Source organism: Phyllobates terribilis, unplaced genomic scaffold (genome assembly GCF_046119375.1).
Source record: "Phyllobates terribilis strain yellow unplaced genomic scaffold, ASM4611937v1 Scaffold_9__5_contigs__length_417890890, whole genome shotgun sequence".
Taxonomy (NCBI): Eukaryota; Metazoa; Chordata; class Amphibia; order Anura; family Dendrobatidae; genus Phyllobates; species Phyllobates terribilis.
Window position 1 is genome coordinate 410,191,627 of NW_027362769.1, and position 17,919 is coordinate 410,209,545.

A 17,919-nucleotide genomic window follows, 5' to 3' on the forward strand; every position below is an offset into this window, starting at 1 on the left:
ACGGCTATCACCATATAGCTGGCACTGCACCGGCAGGAGGATTTCTGGGCCCCTCGTGTGATAAGGACCGTGTCAATCTAACATGGCTCCTATCAATCCCCCTGGGTTGTGCTGTAAATGATATATATTATGGCACTGGCACAGTAGGGTTAATGCTATAACAAGTTGCTATCTCAGTGCAATAATCTCTCTACATACCTCCCCCTTTGTACCTTGGTCAGAAACTTTATAGCACTTGGAATTTTCTTATTTTCTACGTTTCCTGCTGTGCGGGATCTACGAGAAAGAAGTTACTGACAACCACAGAAGATCCGGCTGGAAATACTGCAAGAAAGGGCGACTCCTGTGTCCTCACTGACCACCGAGACAGACATGAAGTCCATAAAGGTCAGTGATCAGTATTAATCAATGCAGGCAAAGGGGAACATCACAGACCTCAGAGAAGAAGATCAGGGAGGAAAATGGGGAACAATTTGCCTTGTTTTAAAAAAAGACAGACATTCTCAGTTACTACATCTAAGCCACCAGACCAAGGAGGTACCGAGACTGAGAAAACACTTGAACCAACTACACAACCAGAGAAAAAGACTGATGAGAATCCACCAATGGAAATAACGAGATCATCAGAGTCACAAAATGAAAAGACACCGAAAGACCAAAATCCACCATCACAGACACAAACTGGGAAGAAAGGGCCGATAATATCATCTCCACCTCTACCACCAAAGTCACCAGAAAAACGGAAGCTTCAGAATGGACCCAACCCACCATCAGAGCCACAAACCGAGAAGAAGCCACAGACAGGACCCAGTACACCATCAGAGCCACAAACCGAGAAGAAGCCACAGACAGGACCCAGTACACCACCAAACTCTCAAACCAATGACATGTCACAGACAGGACCCAGTACACCACCAGATTCTCAAACCAATAACATGTCACAGATAGAACCCAGTACACCACCAGAGTCACAAACCAATAACATGTCACAGATAGGACCCAGTAAACCACCAGAGTCACAACCCAATGACATGCCGCAGACAGGACCCAGTACACCACCAGAGTCACAAACCAAAAATAAGCCACAGACAGGACCCAGTACACCATCAGAGCCACAAACCGATAACATGTCACAGACAGGACCCAGTACACCATCAGAGCCACAAACCGAGAAGAAGCCACAGACAGGACCCAGTACACCACCAGAGTCACAAACCAATAACATGTCACAGATAGGACCCAGTACACCACCAGAGTCACAAACCAATAACATGTCACAGATAGGACCCAGTACACCACCAGAGTCACAAACCAATAAAATGTCACAGACAGGACCCAGTACACCACCAGAGCCACAAACCGAGAAGAAGCCAAAGACAGGACCCAGTACACCACCAGAGTCACAAACCAATAACATGTCACAGATAGGACCCAGTACACCACCAGAGTCACAAACCAATAACATGTCACAGACAGGACCCAGTACACCATCAGAGCCACAAACCGAGAAGAAGCCAAAGACAGGACCCAGTACACCACCAGAGTCACAAACCAATAACATGTCACAGATAGGACCCAGTACACCACCAGAGTCACAAACCAATAACATGTCACAGATAGGACCCAGTACACCACCAGAGTCACAAACCAATAACATGTCACAGATAGGACCCAGTACACCACCAGATTCTCAAACCAATGACATGTCACAGACAGGACCCAGTACACCACCAGAGTCACAAACCAATAACTTGCCACAGACAGGACCCAGTACACCACAAGAGTCACAAACCAATAACATGCCGGAGACAGGACCCAGTACACCACCAGAGTCACAAACCAAGAATAAGCCACAGACAGTACCCAGTACACCACCAGAGTCACAAACCAATAACTTGCCACAGACAGGACCCAGTACACCACCAGAGTCACAACCCAATAACTTGCCGGAGACAGGACCCAGTACACCACCAGATTCTCAAACCAATAACTTGCCACAGACAGGACCCAGTACACCACCAGAGTCACAAACCAAGAATAAGCCACAGACAGTACCCAGTACACCACCAGAGTCACAAACTAATAACTTGCCACAGACAGGACCCAGTACACCACCAGAGTCACAACCCAATAACTTGCCGGAGACAGGACCCAGTACACCACCAGACTCACAAACCAATAACTTGCCACAGACAGGACCCAGTACACCACCAGAGTCACAACCCAATAACTTGCCACAGACAGGACCCAGTACACCTAAGCAGAAGCCACAGATAGTACTCAATAAACCATCAGAGTTACAAACCAAGGAAGAGCCACAGATGGAAAAATCACAAACAGAAGACCAAGGAAATAGAGGGAAGATTGCGAAGCTAGAAACAAGTCCAAGGTAGGTGTTAGAAGTGCTGAGTCCTCCAGACCAGGTGGCTTTTTAGACATTTTTTTAAATGCATCTCAACATTTATTGATGTAATAGATCAGACAACCAGACACAAGAGCGTACTATATAAACTGTGACAACCTCTCATATGTGTACAGAGGCTGGTTGTCAGCAGTATTAGATGTGGAGCCAGTGCTGTAGTGTAAGGTATGTGGTCTCATGTCATTATATCAGTGATGTCACCACCAGGGGGCGGTGCTGACAACCCCTCACACCGTATACAGGCGGGGTGTCAGATATTATATCAGTGATGTCACCACCAGGGGGCGGGGCTGACAACCCCTCACACCGTATACAAGTAGGGTGTCAGATATTATACCAGTGATGTCATCACCAGGGGGCGAGGCTGACTACCTCTCACACCATATACAGGCGGGGTGTCAGATATTATACCAGTGATGACATCACCAGGGGGCGGGGCTGACAACCCCTCACACCGTATACAGGCGAGGTGTCAGATATTATATCAGTGATGACATCACCAGGGGGCAAGGCTGACAACCCTTCACACCGTATACAGGCGGGGTGTCAGATATTATACCAGTGATGACATCACCAGGGGGTGAGGCTGACAACCCCTCACACCGTATACAGGCGGAGTGTCAGATATTATACCAGTGATGACATCACCAGGGGGCGAGGCTGACAACCCCTCACACCGTATACAAGCGGGGTGTCAGATATTATATCAGTGATGACATCACCAGGGGGAGGGGCTGACAACCTCTCACACCGTATACAGGCGGGGTGTCAGATATTATACCAGTGATGACATCACCAGGGGGCGGGGCTGACAACCTCTCACACCGTATACAGGTGGGGTGTCAGATATTATACCAGTGATGACATCACCAGGGGGCAAGGCTGACACCCCCTCACACCGTATACAGGCGGGGTGTCAGATATTATATCAGTGATGACATCACCAGGGGGCAAGGCTGACACCCCCTCACACCGTATACTGGCAGGGTGTCAGATATTATATCAGTGATGACATCACCAGGGGGCGAGGCTGACAACCTCTTACACCGTATACAGGCGGGGTGTCAGATATTATATCAGTGATGACATCACCAGGGGGCGGAGCTGACAACCCCTCACACCTTATACAGGCGGGGTGTCAGATATTATATCAGTGATGTCATCACCAGGGGGTGAGGCTGACAACCCCTCACACCGTATACAGGCGGGGTGTCAGATATTACACCAGTGATGACATCACCAGGGGGTGAGGCTGACAACCCCTCACACCGTATACAGGCGGGGTGTCAGATATTACACCAGTGATGACATCACCAGGGGGCGAGGCTGACAACCCCTCACACCGTATACAGGCGGGGTGTCAGATATTATACCAGTGATGACATCACCAGGGGGCGGGGCTGACAACCCCTCACACCGTATACAGGCGGGGTGTCAGATATTATACCAGTGATAACATCACCAGGGGGCGGGGCTGACAACCCCTCACACCGTATACAGGCTGGTTGTCAGATATTATACCAGTGATGACATCACCAGGGGGCGAGGCTGACAACCCCTCACACCGTATACAGGCTGGTTGTCAGATATTATATCAGTGATGACATCACCAGGGGGCGGGGCTGACAACCCCTCACACCGTATACAGGCGGGGTGTCAGATATTATACCAGTGATGACATCACCAGGGGGCGGGGCTGACAACCTCTTACACCGTATACAGGCGGGGTGTCAGATATTATACCAGTGATGACATCACCAGGGGGCGGGGCTGACAACCTCTTACACCGTATACAGGCGGGTGTCAGATATTATACCAGTGATGACATCACCAGGGGGCAGGGCTGACAACCTCTCACACCGTATACAGGCTGGTTGTCAGATGTAATAGATGTGATATCTGTAGTATAAGGTTTCTTGATCTCATGTACACTGTCCCTGAAGTATATAAGGAAGTTATTGGACTATTCTGAGTTATTTGCTCGTTATCTCGTTCAGTAATTCTCAGGTTGGATAATTCCTTAAAGTTCCCAGTACAAAGGTGACAGTCCAGGTTGATGGTTTATGTCAGTGCTGGAATGTGACATGTCATGTGAGATACTGAGGTTGTGTTCAGGTAGTGGCGGTTCTCCTGGGTTCAGTATATTTGGGGATTTATGAATACGGTCAAATCCATCTGTAGCTGATGATAGAGGGTGGTGGTAATGATAGGAGCCACAGGGAGTTGTTGTCCGGTTTTGGGACCATAGAAGACCTTCAGCTGTTAGTCCCGGTCCTCTGCTCAGCTCGGTGACAGCTCTAGAGCTGCCCGGGTTGTCATCTCCTCACTCTCAGAACTTTGACCTTCTGTTATAATGATTGTCCTAAATTGGTACACTTTTTATTAATTAGTTTTATATAGTAAAGTATGCACACAGCGGTGCCACACAGTGTGCACGGGATCTTATTCCATCCTTTTCTCTGCCATGATCCCGCCCTACTTCTGTCTCTGATATAAGCAACCAAGCTCCCGCTTACATGAGCCTGTCACTTCCTGAGCCAATCAGTCCTCTGGAAAACACTAGTCATGATATTTTCTTCTCTTGCTTTGCAGAAAGTTGGCAAACATGGACAAGGTCATTCATGAGTGATCACTGTATTAGTACAGTTTTCTATAACCCTATTCTTTATGATGAGACATGAGTTCGTTGCTGCATTCTGCTCCCCTTGGTGATCAAGGCTACACGGCTCAGTACGTACCTCTGTGGTTGGTGCTGTACATAAGAAGGGGTTACATACAAAATGCAGCTATCACAGTAAACAAACTGTCAGGAAATTGTGCACTCACGATCCAGGTTACTCGCTACATAGCTATCAGCAAGCGATCAGAGAGCGTATGGCGTACACATCTCCGGATTCCAACGCATGGAATATATGTATACGTCCCCGTACGGTCACGGCCAGCTTCACGATAGCTCAATTATGATTATTCGCTGCCACCACTGATTAATTTGAAAATATAATACAGGCCTGATCGGACGCCTGCTTTCTGGTAGCGTATATGGCTTCAGGGGGAGGAACGATTACAGGACAAAAGAAACAGGACTATTGAATTTTATATTTAATCCAAAAGGGAGGGAGTGTTTCTGAAAAATATACAAAAGGTTTTACAAAAGGAGACAATACAATACAGAATATACAGTTCCACAAAATAAATGGGATTAAAGAAGAACTTACTAAATAGATCGCAGAGACGATTCAGTTTAGCTGGAGGGGAGACGCTCCAATGAATTTGACCGTTATTGAACGGGACCCCTGCTATATAAAATATAGACTTCCGGCATGAGTATGGACCCATCTTCAGCTGGGTCTTTTATACCGAAGGGGGGACCTGCTCACACACACCTTGTGGTGACATCACGTGGGCGGGGCTCCACCTTTCATGTTTTTATTAAAATATCTAACTTCTGCCATAACTCCACGCGGGTTGATCGCAGAAGCTTGCAAATGATACCATATTTTTCATTACGAATTTACCTTTCTTAAGAGACCACACATGGCATAGCTGCGTTCTGTTATTTTGTACTTTTGCATTACAGCTCACCGGAAGGGCGTACAGATTCGGAAAATTATGCGTATTGTTCCTTAGCTGACCCGGCCGCTAAAAATATGTGTCCCATTATTATCGGAAGTATAGAACTCCCGATATTCCATAGTTCGTGTCGGTGCCGACGAGACTGCAGATTTCTGTTTGAGCAAATGGGGATGCCCTGGGGGTGAGAAAGAATTCTTTTGAAGCCAGGAACTGCATCCTTCTCACCTAGGTGTATATTTATCACAACCCTGTGCCGCTAGGAAATACACTCGTATGTTAATTTGAATGGACTATTGAGCTTCTTTTACTCTGACATATGGTAGATAAGGGAGAGGGCGAGAGGGGCTTCAGGGGGAGAGAGATATTTTCTTAATATTTCTAATACATCTCCCCCTCTTTGAGGTTGCGTAGGGGCCTTTACCTTGCGGCCCAACCTTCCTGCTGGTCCGATAAGCCGTGGACCCAACTCACCCACCACTCTGACTGACTGGGGATCCCGTTTTCCGATCACCCTGACGGCTTCGGGATACATTTTTCCCACCCGTCTTACTGGCTATGGGCACCTTCCTCCCATATCCCTGACAGACAGTGGGACACACATTTCTTTCACCCTGCCCGATTGTGGAGCCTACCTTTCCACCCTTTCTTGTTCCCTTCGGAGCTGTGCTAGTTATGGGGCAGTTACGACCGGCCATGTCACAGTCCGTCGTGACACTGGTCGGCGTCACGGGACCACTTTCCCTATGATCCCCATGTTTCTCTCCATCCTTTCCCGTTACCTTTGGAGCTGTGCTCATCATGGGGCAGCTACCAACGACCATGTCACCGTCCGTCATGACACTGGTTCGCTGCACGGGACGACCTGCTTCCTGGTGTCCGTGCCTGCTCCCTTTGCCCATAGCACTTATGCTGGCTCGTTTTAGGGGATCCTCAGCAGCATCACCCCATGGCGTGAGGTGGCTGAGTTCCCCTTTACCACAACACTCATTTTTATTAGGCATCACATTGACATTATTGAAAGTGGCATTGCATGACAGATCAGATCTGGGAGGGTTGTTAGGAATGTATCGGGCAACCAACCATCCCAGATCAGTTCCCAATAGCACATTAGTGGGGAGATTCTCAAACACCCCCACTTCCCTTAACCCCCTCCCAGCACCCCAGTCCAGGAAAACTCGGGCCATCGGTATGGGACAGCGAACACCCCCAAACCCGGTGACAGTCAGGGTCTTTCCAGAAATGTTTTCTTCTGTTAACATGAACTCAGGGCGGATAAGGGTACGTTCTGTGCCAGTGTCCTTAAGGTCAACAGTATCAGTGTTGCCCACAGTAACCGGTTGTAAGTTCTCATGGGCCTGGCAGACCGCCCCACCCACATAAAGAATGGCTGCAGTGGGCCCTGGGGCCTCAGGGGTGGGGTTCATCTTCTGCTCCCCAGGCAGACAAGGCTGATGTGACGTGTTTGGTCACAAATATAACACTTACGGGAGTCAAATGCAGACCAGATGTTGGAGGATGAGGCAGGACCCGCTGCAGATAGCTGCTCCAAGACCATCTGCAGGTGGGGGTCCACACTACCCTGGCTACGGGTCTGGTTGGCAATCACAGGTGGGACCCTTGCAGCAGGGCCAACCGGGCCTTGGCTGGCCGCTCCATCATCAAGGCTCTGCTGTCGGACTGGCTCTGCGGCATCTTGCATCAGTTCAGCAATCAGTTGGGCCTTGTTTTTGCCCGTGAGGTCAATCTGTCTCAGCTCACAGAGGGCAGTGAGAGTGGGCTTCGACTGCTGGTGATAACTGGGCTCTCCATGTGTAGCCATCGTTGCCAAATAAAAGATAAGACAGAAAAACAAGAGAAGGGAGGGGATGTAACTGCTACACGTACAGTAATGTCCCAGATAAAAAAATATTAAAACACTGAGTCTGGTTCCTTAAAACGTTGCACAGAATTCTCGCAAGAACAGTGTAAGTTTTCAGTGACAGGAATGATTTCTCAATCCAGCCACTGATGTTCTGTAATATCCCACCAATTGCTACCAATTTGTCAGGAATTTGTGCACACACGATCCCGGTTACTCGCTATGTACCTATCGGCAAGCGAGCAGAGAGCATATGGCGTACACACCTCCGGATTCCAACGCATGGAATATGTGTATACGCCCTCGTACGGTCACTGCCAGCTTCACGATAGCCCAATTACGATTATTCGCTGCCACCACCAATCAATTTTAAAATATAATACAGGCCAGATCGGACGCCTGCTTTCTGGTGGAGTATATGGCTTCGAGGGGAGGACAAAAGATTACAGGACAAAAGAAAGAGGACTATTGAATTTTATATTTAATCCAAAAGGGAGGCAGTGTGTCATGCCAGGTGTGGGAAAGACTTAGTGCAACACAGAGGGAAGAGGGAAAAGGAGCCCAGACACTAGGGAAAGGGGGAAGTGGAGACCTCCTAGTCTGGTCTAGTGTCACCATGTCTCAACTACCGTCCCTATATTGCCTCTTTAGCAATCTCCACACGCGTGCCTCGCCCTGACTTTCCCTGGCATATGGCTAAGGCAAGGGATGGGAGGAGATGAGGACTAGGACTAGTTGATCTCCACTAAACTCTATAGACAACAAGGGTAAACAAACAGGGGGAAATTTCTTAGCTTAAGATGACTCCAAATGTGCACATGGCCTCAAGCTCCAGAGAGGACGAAGTACTGCTCTTGCTAAGCCTCACAAGTAGAAATTAATATAGCTGGCACCTCCCTCTCAGACATACCAGGTATTTATACACCCAGGCCAGAGAGCTAATTAGCCAGAGGGAGGTAGCCTAAAGACGGCCTCTCATCTAAGAAGATGTCAGTAATGCCAAACGTAGAGATCTACTGCAACCAACTGCAGGGTGACTGTCTGTCACCTCTGACACATCCGTGACTCAGTGTTTAAGAAAAATATTCAAAAGGTTTTACAAAAGGAGACAATACAATACAGAATATACAGTTACACAAAATAAATGGGATTAAAGAAGAACTTACTAAAGAGATCGCAGAGACAATTCAATTTAGGTGGAGGGGAGGCGCTCCAATTGATTTAACAGTTATCGAACGGGACCCCTGCTATATAAAATATTTACTCCCGTCATGAGTATGGACCCATCTTCAGCTGGGTCTTTTATGATGAAGGGGGGCCCTGCCCACACACCCCCTGTTATGACATCACGCGGGCGTGGCTCCATCCTTCATGTTTTTATTAAAATATCTAACTTCCGCCATAACTCCTCGCGGGTTGATCGCATAAGCTTGCAAATGATACCATATTTTCCATTACAAATTTACCTTTATTTAGAAACAACACATGGCATAACTGCGGTCTGTTATTTTGTACTTTTGCATTACAGCTCACCGGAAGTGCATACAGATTCGGAAAATTATGCGTATTGTTCCTTAGCTGACCCTGCCGCTAAAAATATGTGTCCTATTATTATCAGAAGTATAGAACTTCCGATATTCCATAGTTCTTGTCGGTGCCGATGAGACTGTAGATTTCTGTTTGAGCAAATGGGGATGCCCTGAGGGTGAGAAAGAATTCTTTTGAAGCCAGGAACTCCATCCTTCTCACCTAGGTATATATTTATCACAAGTCTGTGCCACTAGGAAATACACTCGTATGTTAATTTGAATGGATTATTGAGCTTCTTTTACTCTGACAGATGGTAGATAGGGGAGGTGGGTGAGAGGGGCTTCAGGGGGAGAGAGATATTTTCTTAATATTTCTAAGACACAAACTAACAATGATAGACTGGTACAGAGGGAAGATGGCCAGGCCCCTGCAGGCTTACATTCTACATTCATATAATAATATTCTTAGTGTGAACTATTCTGTTCAAAAAAACATAAAAAATAATTTTCTGTTGCTATAATGAGGTTCACTGATCCCAAATACATGTAGTGTACTGTAACCCAACCAGGGTTCCCCAAAAACTCTGGGGCTCCTTGAATTCTGGCCAGTGTTTCCCCAGGACATGACAGCAGGAAGCCTGGTCAAGTTTGCAGAGGGAAGGTTCCTGCTCTTGTCGTCTTCATCATTCATTGGTAAACTACCTGATGAAGAAGCTGCTGTGATCGGAAAGCTGAAATATCATTCATCTGGTTAGAGAATAAAAGTCTCACTCCTAGAAGGAGTCAGAGATGATTAGCAAACAATGGCAGGATCTAGAGCTGGACAGGACATGTAGAACGTGGCTCCAGCCTCCACCCATCAGTCACTTATAAAATGTGGTGCCAACAAGGATGTAAGAACGAGAAACAGTGAAAGGAAGACATTTATAAGGTGCAAAGTATGAAGTACAGACCGGAGCACAATCTATCGACCCCAGGAAGAATGCAGGAAGTGTCTGTTATCTCTCAGATAAGGAATGAGGGCAAACTTTAGCAAGTACAAAGCCCTCAGCACAAGGAACTAAGCCCTGGCCCATGATTGCCGAGGCCCATCCTTTGGTTTGGGTCTCATGTATGCCTATTAGTGATGTGCGAGCATTAAAATGCTCGGGTACTAGTTGCTCGGGTCGAGCACATTGGAATACTTGGGTGCTTGACCCGAGCAACAAGCCCAATGTAAGTCTATGAGAAACTCAAGCATTTTTCCGGTGATCCCCCCGGCGGTCTGCAGAGGGCCTAAAAATTGCCTAAATTGATGGGAACAGTGCTCAAATGACATGGGGACAGCATGGGGAAGACCCCTGGAAGCATCTCTGACTCCCAGGTCACTGCTGTCAACAATGTGGTCAGAGTATTACGCCACTTTTACAGACTCACAATAAAACATACAAAAACGAAACCAAAATGGATTTTCCTGGGAAATATGTTAACCCTCCGTCAGGGGCAATATGTTTCATAACGAGTTTAGGGGCATTGCGCTTGTCATGCACAGGCTAGAAAATTGGCTATATTTTCCTTTTTTTTAAATTTCAATGCTCTAAAAGTGATCAGTTACCTTAATAGGAATGTAATAAATGAGAATACACATAATCAGGTGGAAAAAAAAAAGTTTACTAACCAGAAAAGTAATATGTTTCAAAGTGCGCACTGAAAATAGAGAAATGAAACTAAGTGAGCTGCGCCTGTCAGATCAGTTGCCCCTGACGGAGGGTTAAGGAACATCCTTTCCAGGGTAATGACTTGTATATAAGGCAAAATAAATAACCTAAAACAAAAATATTCCTCCGCATCATAGGCTATGTTCACACGTAGCGTTTTTGATGCGTTTTTGCACTTTTGTATTGCTTCCAACCGTGACAAATGCATTCACCGGGAAATGTCATTTTAATATTTTACAACCATATCTGCCCATGTGCTGTGTGAGACATGATCAGACACATCCTGTTTCGTTTAAGAAGGGGGGACTCTGAAAGTCACAAAGCCCATTTTTATAGGGCCATCAGGTGGCCTTTACTATTCTTAAAGGGCCAGCAGTAGGTCCTCACTATTGTTAGAGAGCCATCAGCTGGCTATGCTTCGTTGTTCAAATTACTAAAGAGTGGGTCTCCTATACTGTTATTGCGTATGCAGTGAGTGGCAGGGCTGCCCAAAATTTGGACGTGCACCAATACCTCTTTGAAAATTTGGATGCACCCCAATACCCCTTTGAAGAGACTTAGAGGAGGTCCTCCTGAAAACAATGTTAGCGTTATTAGGAAGTGGATCTCCTATACTGTTTGCTTATGCAGTGAATGCAAGAGCTTCCAAAAATTTGGACCTACTCCAATGCCCCTTGGAAAAAAAATAGAGGGGGCCTCCTAAAAAAAATGTTCACATTATTAGGAAGTGGGTCTCCCATTGTGTTTGCCTATGCAGTGAATGCAAAGGCTGCCAAAAATTTGGAGGCACTCCAATGCCCCTTGGAAGAGACGTGGAGGTCAGAGGGCCTCCTGAAAACAATGTTCCCATTATTAGGATGTGGGTCTCCCATTGTTTTTGCCTATGCAGTGAATGCAAGGGTTGTCAAAAATTGGGAGGCACTCCCATGCCCCTTGGAAGAGACGTAGAGGGCCTCATGAAAAAATGTTCCCATTATTAGGAAGTGGGTCTGCCATAGTGTTGGCCTATGCAGTGAATGCAAGGGCTGCCAAAAATTGGGAGGCACTCCAATGCCCCTTGGAAGAGACGTGGAGGAGGGCCTCATGAAAAAATGTTCCCATTAGAAAGGAGCGGGCCTCCTATACTTGTATTGCCCTTGCACTAAGTGTATGGGCTGACAAACATTTACCCCTGGGGGTATACATGAACTGTATAAATAAATTTTTATGGGCATCATAAACACCCTTTAAAATAATTATGTGGGTGTTGCCTCACGGACCACGGTCACCCTGGTGATATGGTGGTGGAGGATGAGGAGAAGGAGGAGGACAAGACCAGATAGACAAAATCAAGAAGCGTATACCCATGTGTGGGTGTGAAAAGGTGCATGAGAATACACCTCTCAAGAAAAGACACTGGATTTGAGTTTATGTTACGCTGCTATCATTCGGCGGTGTTGAGAAGTCTGGCCCAATCCAGCCCTTGTTCATTTTTATAAGAGTCAGCCTGTCAGCATTTTCAGTTGACAGACTGATGCGCTTATCAGTTATAATTCCACCAGCGGCACTAAAAACCCGCTCTGATAAAACGCTAGTGGCAGGGCAGACCTCCAAGGCATAGAGAGCCAGTTCATTCCACGTGTCCAGCTTGGATACCCAATAATTATAAGGCACAGCGGAATCACGTAGGACGTTGGTACGGTCGGCAAGGTAGTCCCTCAGCATCTTCCCAAACTTTGCACTCCTCGTGAGAGTACCTCAGGGCCTGTGCGATGGGAGGGGCTGAGAAAATTCTACCAGAACTTTGACAGTGTTCCCCTGGCTCTGCTGGATTGAAGTTGTGTCTCTCTCGCCTGTACTCCTTGGTTGTCCAATGAACTATGACCTCTGCCGCCAGCTTTTTCAGATGGGAATTTTTTTAATAGTTCCGCAACAAGGGCCTTCTGGTACAGCCCCATTTTTGTAGATCTGTCCGTCTCAGGAATAAGAGATATAAAGTTCTCTTTATAGCATGGGTCTAGCGGTGTCACCAACCAGTAATGACTGTCACCAAAAATTTTGAGAACGTGAGGGTCATGGGAAAGGTAGCGTAACATAAACTCAGCCATGCGTGCCAAACTGCTAACAGGCAAGACTTCCCTGTCCTCACCAAGAGGACAACTGACCATGCTCTCCTCCTCCTTCTCCTCCTCTTCTCTGTCCTCAGGCCATCCACGCTGAACAAACGGTATGACAGTTGTGCAGGTAGTACCGTCTATAGCACAGGAAACTAGCTCCTGTTCTTCCTCCTCCTCCTCTTCCTCATTGTCACCCAATCCACGTTGGGATGAGATGAGGTTGGCTGTGTGTAATCACCCTGTATGGTTCCTTGCTCCATCTCATCGTGCTCCGCCTGCAATGCATCCTCTTTGATTGTGAGCAGAGAGCGTTTCAGAAGACAGAGAAGTGGGATGGTGATGCTAATTATGGCGTCATCGCCGCTCACCATCTTGGTGGAGTCCTCAAAGTTTTGGAGGATGGTACATATGTCTGACATCCATGTCCACTCCTGAGGTCTTACGTGTGGAGTCTGAACTGAATATCGACGGCCTTGTTGATGCTGGTACTCAACAACTGCCCTCTTCTGCTCACAAATCCTTCCCAACAGCTGCAGTGTAGAGTTCCAACGTGTGGGGACATCGTGGGGACATCACACGCCAATCTGTGAGCCTGAAGCTGCAAACGCTGCTGAAACACTGCAAGGGTGGCGGAAGCTGTAGGTGACTTTTCTAAAATGGGCACACAGGTGGCATACTTTAACAAGCAGATCTCATAGTTCCGGGTAAAATTTGAGAAACCGCTGAACCACGAGGTTAAGCACATGGGCCAGGCATGGTACGTGTGTGAGCTCGCCTCATCTCAGAGCCGCCACCAGGTTCCGGCCATTGTCACACACGACCATGCCTGGATGTAGGTTCAGTGGTGTCAGCCATAGATCTGCCTGCTCTTTCACAGCTGTCCCCAACTTTTCAGCATTGTGCGGTTTGTCACCCAAGCATATTAGCTTCAGGACAGCCTTTTGCCGCTTGGCCGAGACATTGCTGCAATGCTTCCAGCTTGTGACTGATGTGGTCATTTCGGAGATGGATGCTGATGAGGAGGAGGAAGCTGAGAAGGATGAGGTGCAGGAGCTGTAGACTGTGAGAGGCCCGAATCTATAAATGGGAAAGTGAACAGCTCTTCAGAGTGTCCAAGTGTGGGATCAGTTGTCTCCAGGCACTCGGCATGGTGGGAGGAAGGAGGATCAGGGTGAGGAATATTCGGTCCAGACTCACGGCTACTGAGACTTGACCGTGTGGAAGACAGGGTGGTGGTGGCAAAGTGACTGGAAGATTTAACCGCTATCCAACCAACAACCTTTTGACACTGCTCTGGGTTCAATAGTGATGTGCTGTGGTCCCCTAGGAATTGGGACAGGAAGGTCGGGCGAGAAGATGTGGGTATTTGTTGTTGCACAATTTCAGCTTGCCCATGGCCTCGGCTTCTGCATGCACCAACACCATCACCATCATGTCCAGTTCCCTGTCCCTTGCCACGCGCCTTGCCCATTTTAAATGGAGGACAATATCTTCCACGCTCACTACAAATGGCTGGATTTGGAGCGAAGTTATATGTGATCCGTGTGACGGAGAAAACAGAGTTTTAAATAGCTGGATTTTTAGCGCTGTAATATGGAAAGGACCTGGCTGTATTCTGCAGTGCCAGCAAGCAAATGTTCTCTGGATTGCTTTTTAAGCAAATAATGAGGATTAAGATCCAAAAAAAAATTATTCTTTGCCCGAGACCTGGGCCTATGTCTAGAAATGTCTAACAGCAGCAGCAGACAGAACTGGAATGAAGCCTCTTGTGCTATATGCACTGCAGTCTGCTATATACACTGCCTGCCTATATACACTGCCTGCCTGCTATCTCTGCAGATGGATTAGTCCTCAGAAGGACTGTTTGTTGAGATGGATATGTGTAATATACTTCTGCTCTACCTACACTACATAATAAACAAGCAAATCTCTCCCTAGCTCAGCAGCACCTCTCCCTACACTGTATGATTGCGGTGTAGACTGACGAGCACAGCGGCGCCAGGTCTGATATAGACCTGATGACGCTGTGCGGCCAGCCAATCACTGTAATGCCACAACCAATATGGCTGCGGCATTACAGTGAGTGGCAGGCAATCCCTGCATGTTCATTGGTTCTGTAAAGAGAGCCAAACATGCAGGGAGGAGACCCGAGCATCTGCCCCAGCATCTCGCAAGAACTCGGCGAGCTCCGAGCATCTCGATTACGGAGATGCTCGGGCGAGTACCAAGTACTTGCGAGATGCTCGCTCATCACTAGTGTCATGCATTCTCCAAAGATGACTCTGATATAGGCTGTATCCTGTTCTTGCATTTGAAAATTAATTTGAAAGACATGACCCCAGTAACCAGAAGTTACATGTCTGTGCCAAAAACGTTACATCGTGAAGTGAAAGAATATTTACAAGATCTCATCAACAGAGGTTTGGTCCAAAAGTCAAAGTCATCTTATGCCTCTCCTATTGTCTGTGTTAGGAAGAAGGACGGTACGTTGAGACTCTGTTGTGATTACCGGGAACTAAACTGAAAGTCAGTACCTGATCGACAGCCAATACCAAAGATCCAAGATATGCTGGATAGCCTTTCAGGAAGCACCTGGTTCTCTGTCCTCGATCAGGGTAAGGCATACCACCAAGGGTTTGTCGAAGAGTCCAGTAGACCCTTGATAGCAATCATCACACCGTGGGGATTATATGAGTGGATCCGCATACTGATTGGGCTCAGTTCAGCTCCAGCAGAATTCCAGAGGAGCATGGAGACATGTTTAGGAGGATTGAGGGACGATATCCTCCAGCCGTACTTGGATGCCAATGTGGTACACAGCAAAACCTTCCGGGAGCATGAACACGTGAGGTATCAACAACACGGAGTTAAGTTGACCCCAAAGAAGTGTGAACTGTTCAAAAGGCAAGTCCAATTTCTAGGGAAAATTGTGTCCGGAGAAGGATATACCATGGACCCAGCAGAAATCGCTCTGGTACTGGCCTTAAAAGACAAGCGGCCCTCTACTGTCGAGGAGTTGAGGCAGATCTTAGGATTCCTCTACTACTATCATACTTGCATTCGGAACTTCTCCAGGATTGCCGCCCTGCTATACCTCCTCCTGGGGGGAACGACAAAGTCAACAACACCCATGTAGAAAAAGAAGAATGCGGGTAGGACGGGGCTTAAAGAAACAACACTGTTTCATCCCAACAGCCCATTCTCTGGACAGCAGACCACCAGGAGGTATTGGAAGAACTAGTAGACTACCTGGTAAAACCACCCATCGTTGGAAATCCTGATTTCAACTTACTATTTAATCTTCATTGAGACGCTTCTCAAGGTAGACTGGGAGCTGCCCTGTATCAGCATCAAGATGGAAAATTGAGAGTTATCGGTTACTGTCAGGGAAAGATTGATGTCAGGAAAATATTGACCATTCCTCCCAAGCTCCTCTTCTATCTCACCCCCTCCCTTATCCATCTTTTGAGAGCTGACAGAACAGAAATGACAACCTACAGTGTCTTCCTGCAAATCATCAACCACTGCCAAAAGGCCTTACACAAACATATGGCAGCCAAGAGGTGCTACCAAGCTACTTAGGATGCGAGCCTCTTGTCCCTGGCACATACAGGGGGTAATTAGCAACAGGATCGCTCTAATTGGCTTGTAACTGGGAATATTTGCTTTCCCGAGCTTCAAAGAGAGTTTAACAGAAATTTCAAGACGTTCCGACTCCGAAACAAAATATGAAATATTGTGAGTTCCATGCGTCTGACAGTAACGGGACCCATATTTTTAGTGACCAAATCAGCCCAGGAATGTATGCTCAGTTTTTCATAGTCGTAGGCTTTTCTGGAGAGCTGTAGCGCAAAAACACCAGAATAGCAGACTGCAGCTATGCGATGTGTGGTCTCTAAATGAAGGTAAAATCATAATGGAAAATATGATATCATTTTTGGACTTCTGGGATCAACGAGCGATGAGTTATCCCAAAAAACAAGTTTTTACTACAGATCTGAGGGGTGCCCCCGTGATGTCATCACAGGGGGGTCTCCTTTCAGCATAAAAAAGTTTGTTGAGAGTGCAGCCGTGTTCTCTGTCCGGGAGTATATGTCTATCATAGCAGAGGACCCTGTTCAATAACAGTAACCGGAGCATCTCCCCTCCACCTATATTGAGTCGTCGCTGTGAACTTTATAGTGCAAGTTTCTCCTTTTTATCCTGTTTATTTTATGTAACTTCTTATGTATATTTATGTCTCCTTTGTAACATCCTTGCATATATTTTTCCTAAACACTGCCTCCCTTTTGGATTAAATATAAAATTTAATAGTTCTGTTTCTTTTGCTCTGTAATCGTTCCCTTCCCCGAAGCCATACATGCTACCAAAAAGCAGGCGTCCGGCCAGGCCGGTGGTAGTAGAGAATAATAATAATTGGGCTATCGTGAAGCTGACAGTGATTGTATGGAGGGCGCAAACACGGATTCCAGGCTTTGGAACCCAGAGGTGTGACGTCATATGCTCACTGGTTGCTAGCCGATACCCACGTAGCGAGTAGTCTGGATCGTGTGATCGCGATTCCGGACGAAATACTGACAGCATGACGGCACGGTGAGATGTTGCGTGATCTCTCCGGTGCCGGCCCTGTGTGGGGATCCCTGACAGTTACGGTTCTATAATGTTGACAGGCGCCGAGAAGGATTACCATCTGCATTCTGGAAAATTGGAGTTCCTGGCATTGAAATGGGCTATCTGTGAACGA

At 47.1% G+C, this 17,919-nt stretch overlaps 1 protein-coding gene across 3 annotated transcripts in view; it reads left to right on the plus strand.

The window, feature by feature from the left end:
• The first annotated feature begins 221 nt into the window (after nucleotides 1–221).
• LOC141162662 (uncharacterized) overlaps nucleotides 222–17,919 on the plus strand; it is an 83,563-nt gene continuing 65,865 nt past the window's right edge. For 2 of the 3 annotated variants that reach the window (XM_073648998.1, XM_073648999.1), the window contains exon 1: nucleotides 222–2,389. In XM_073648998.1, coding sequence (XP_073505099.1) covers nucleotides 462–2,389 — 1,928 coding nt within the window. In that variant the 5' untranslated portion in view covers nucleotides 222–461. The remainder of the gene's footprint in view (nucleotides 2,390–17,919) is intronic. The other variant, XM_073649000.1, reaches the window with a different exon arrangement.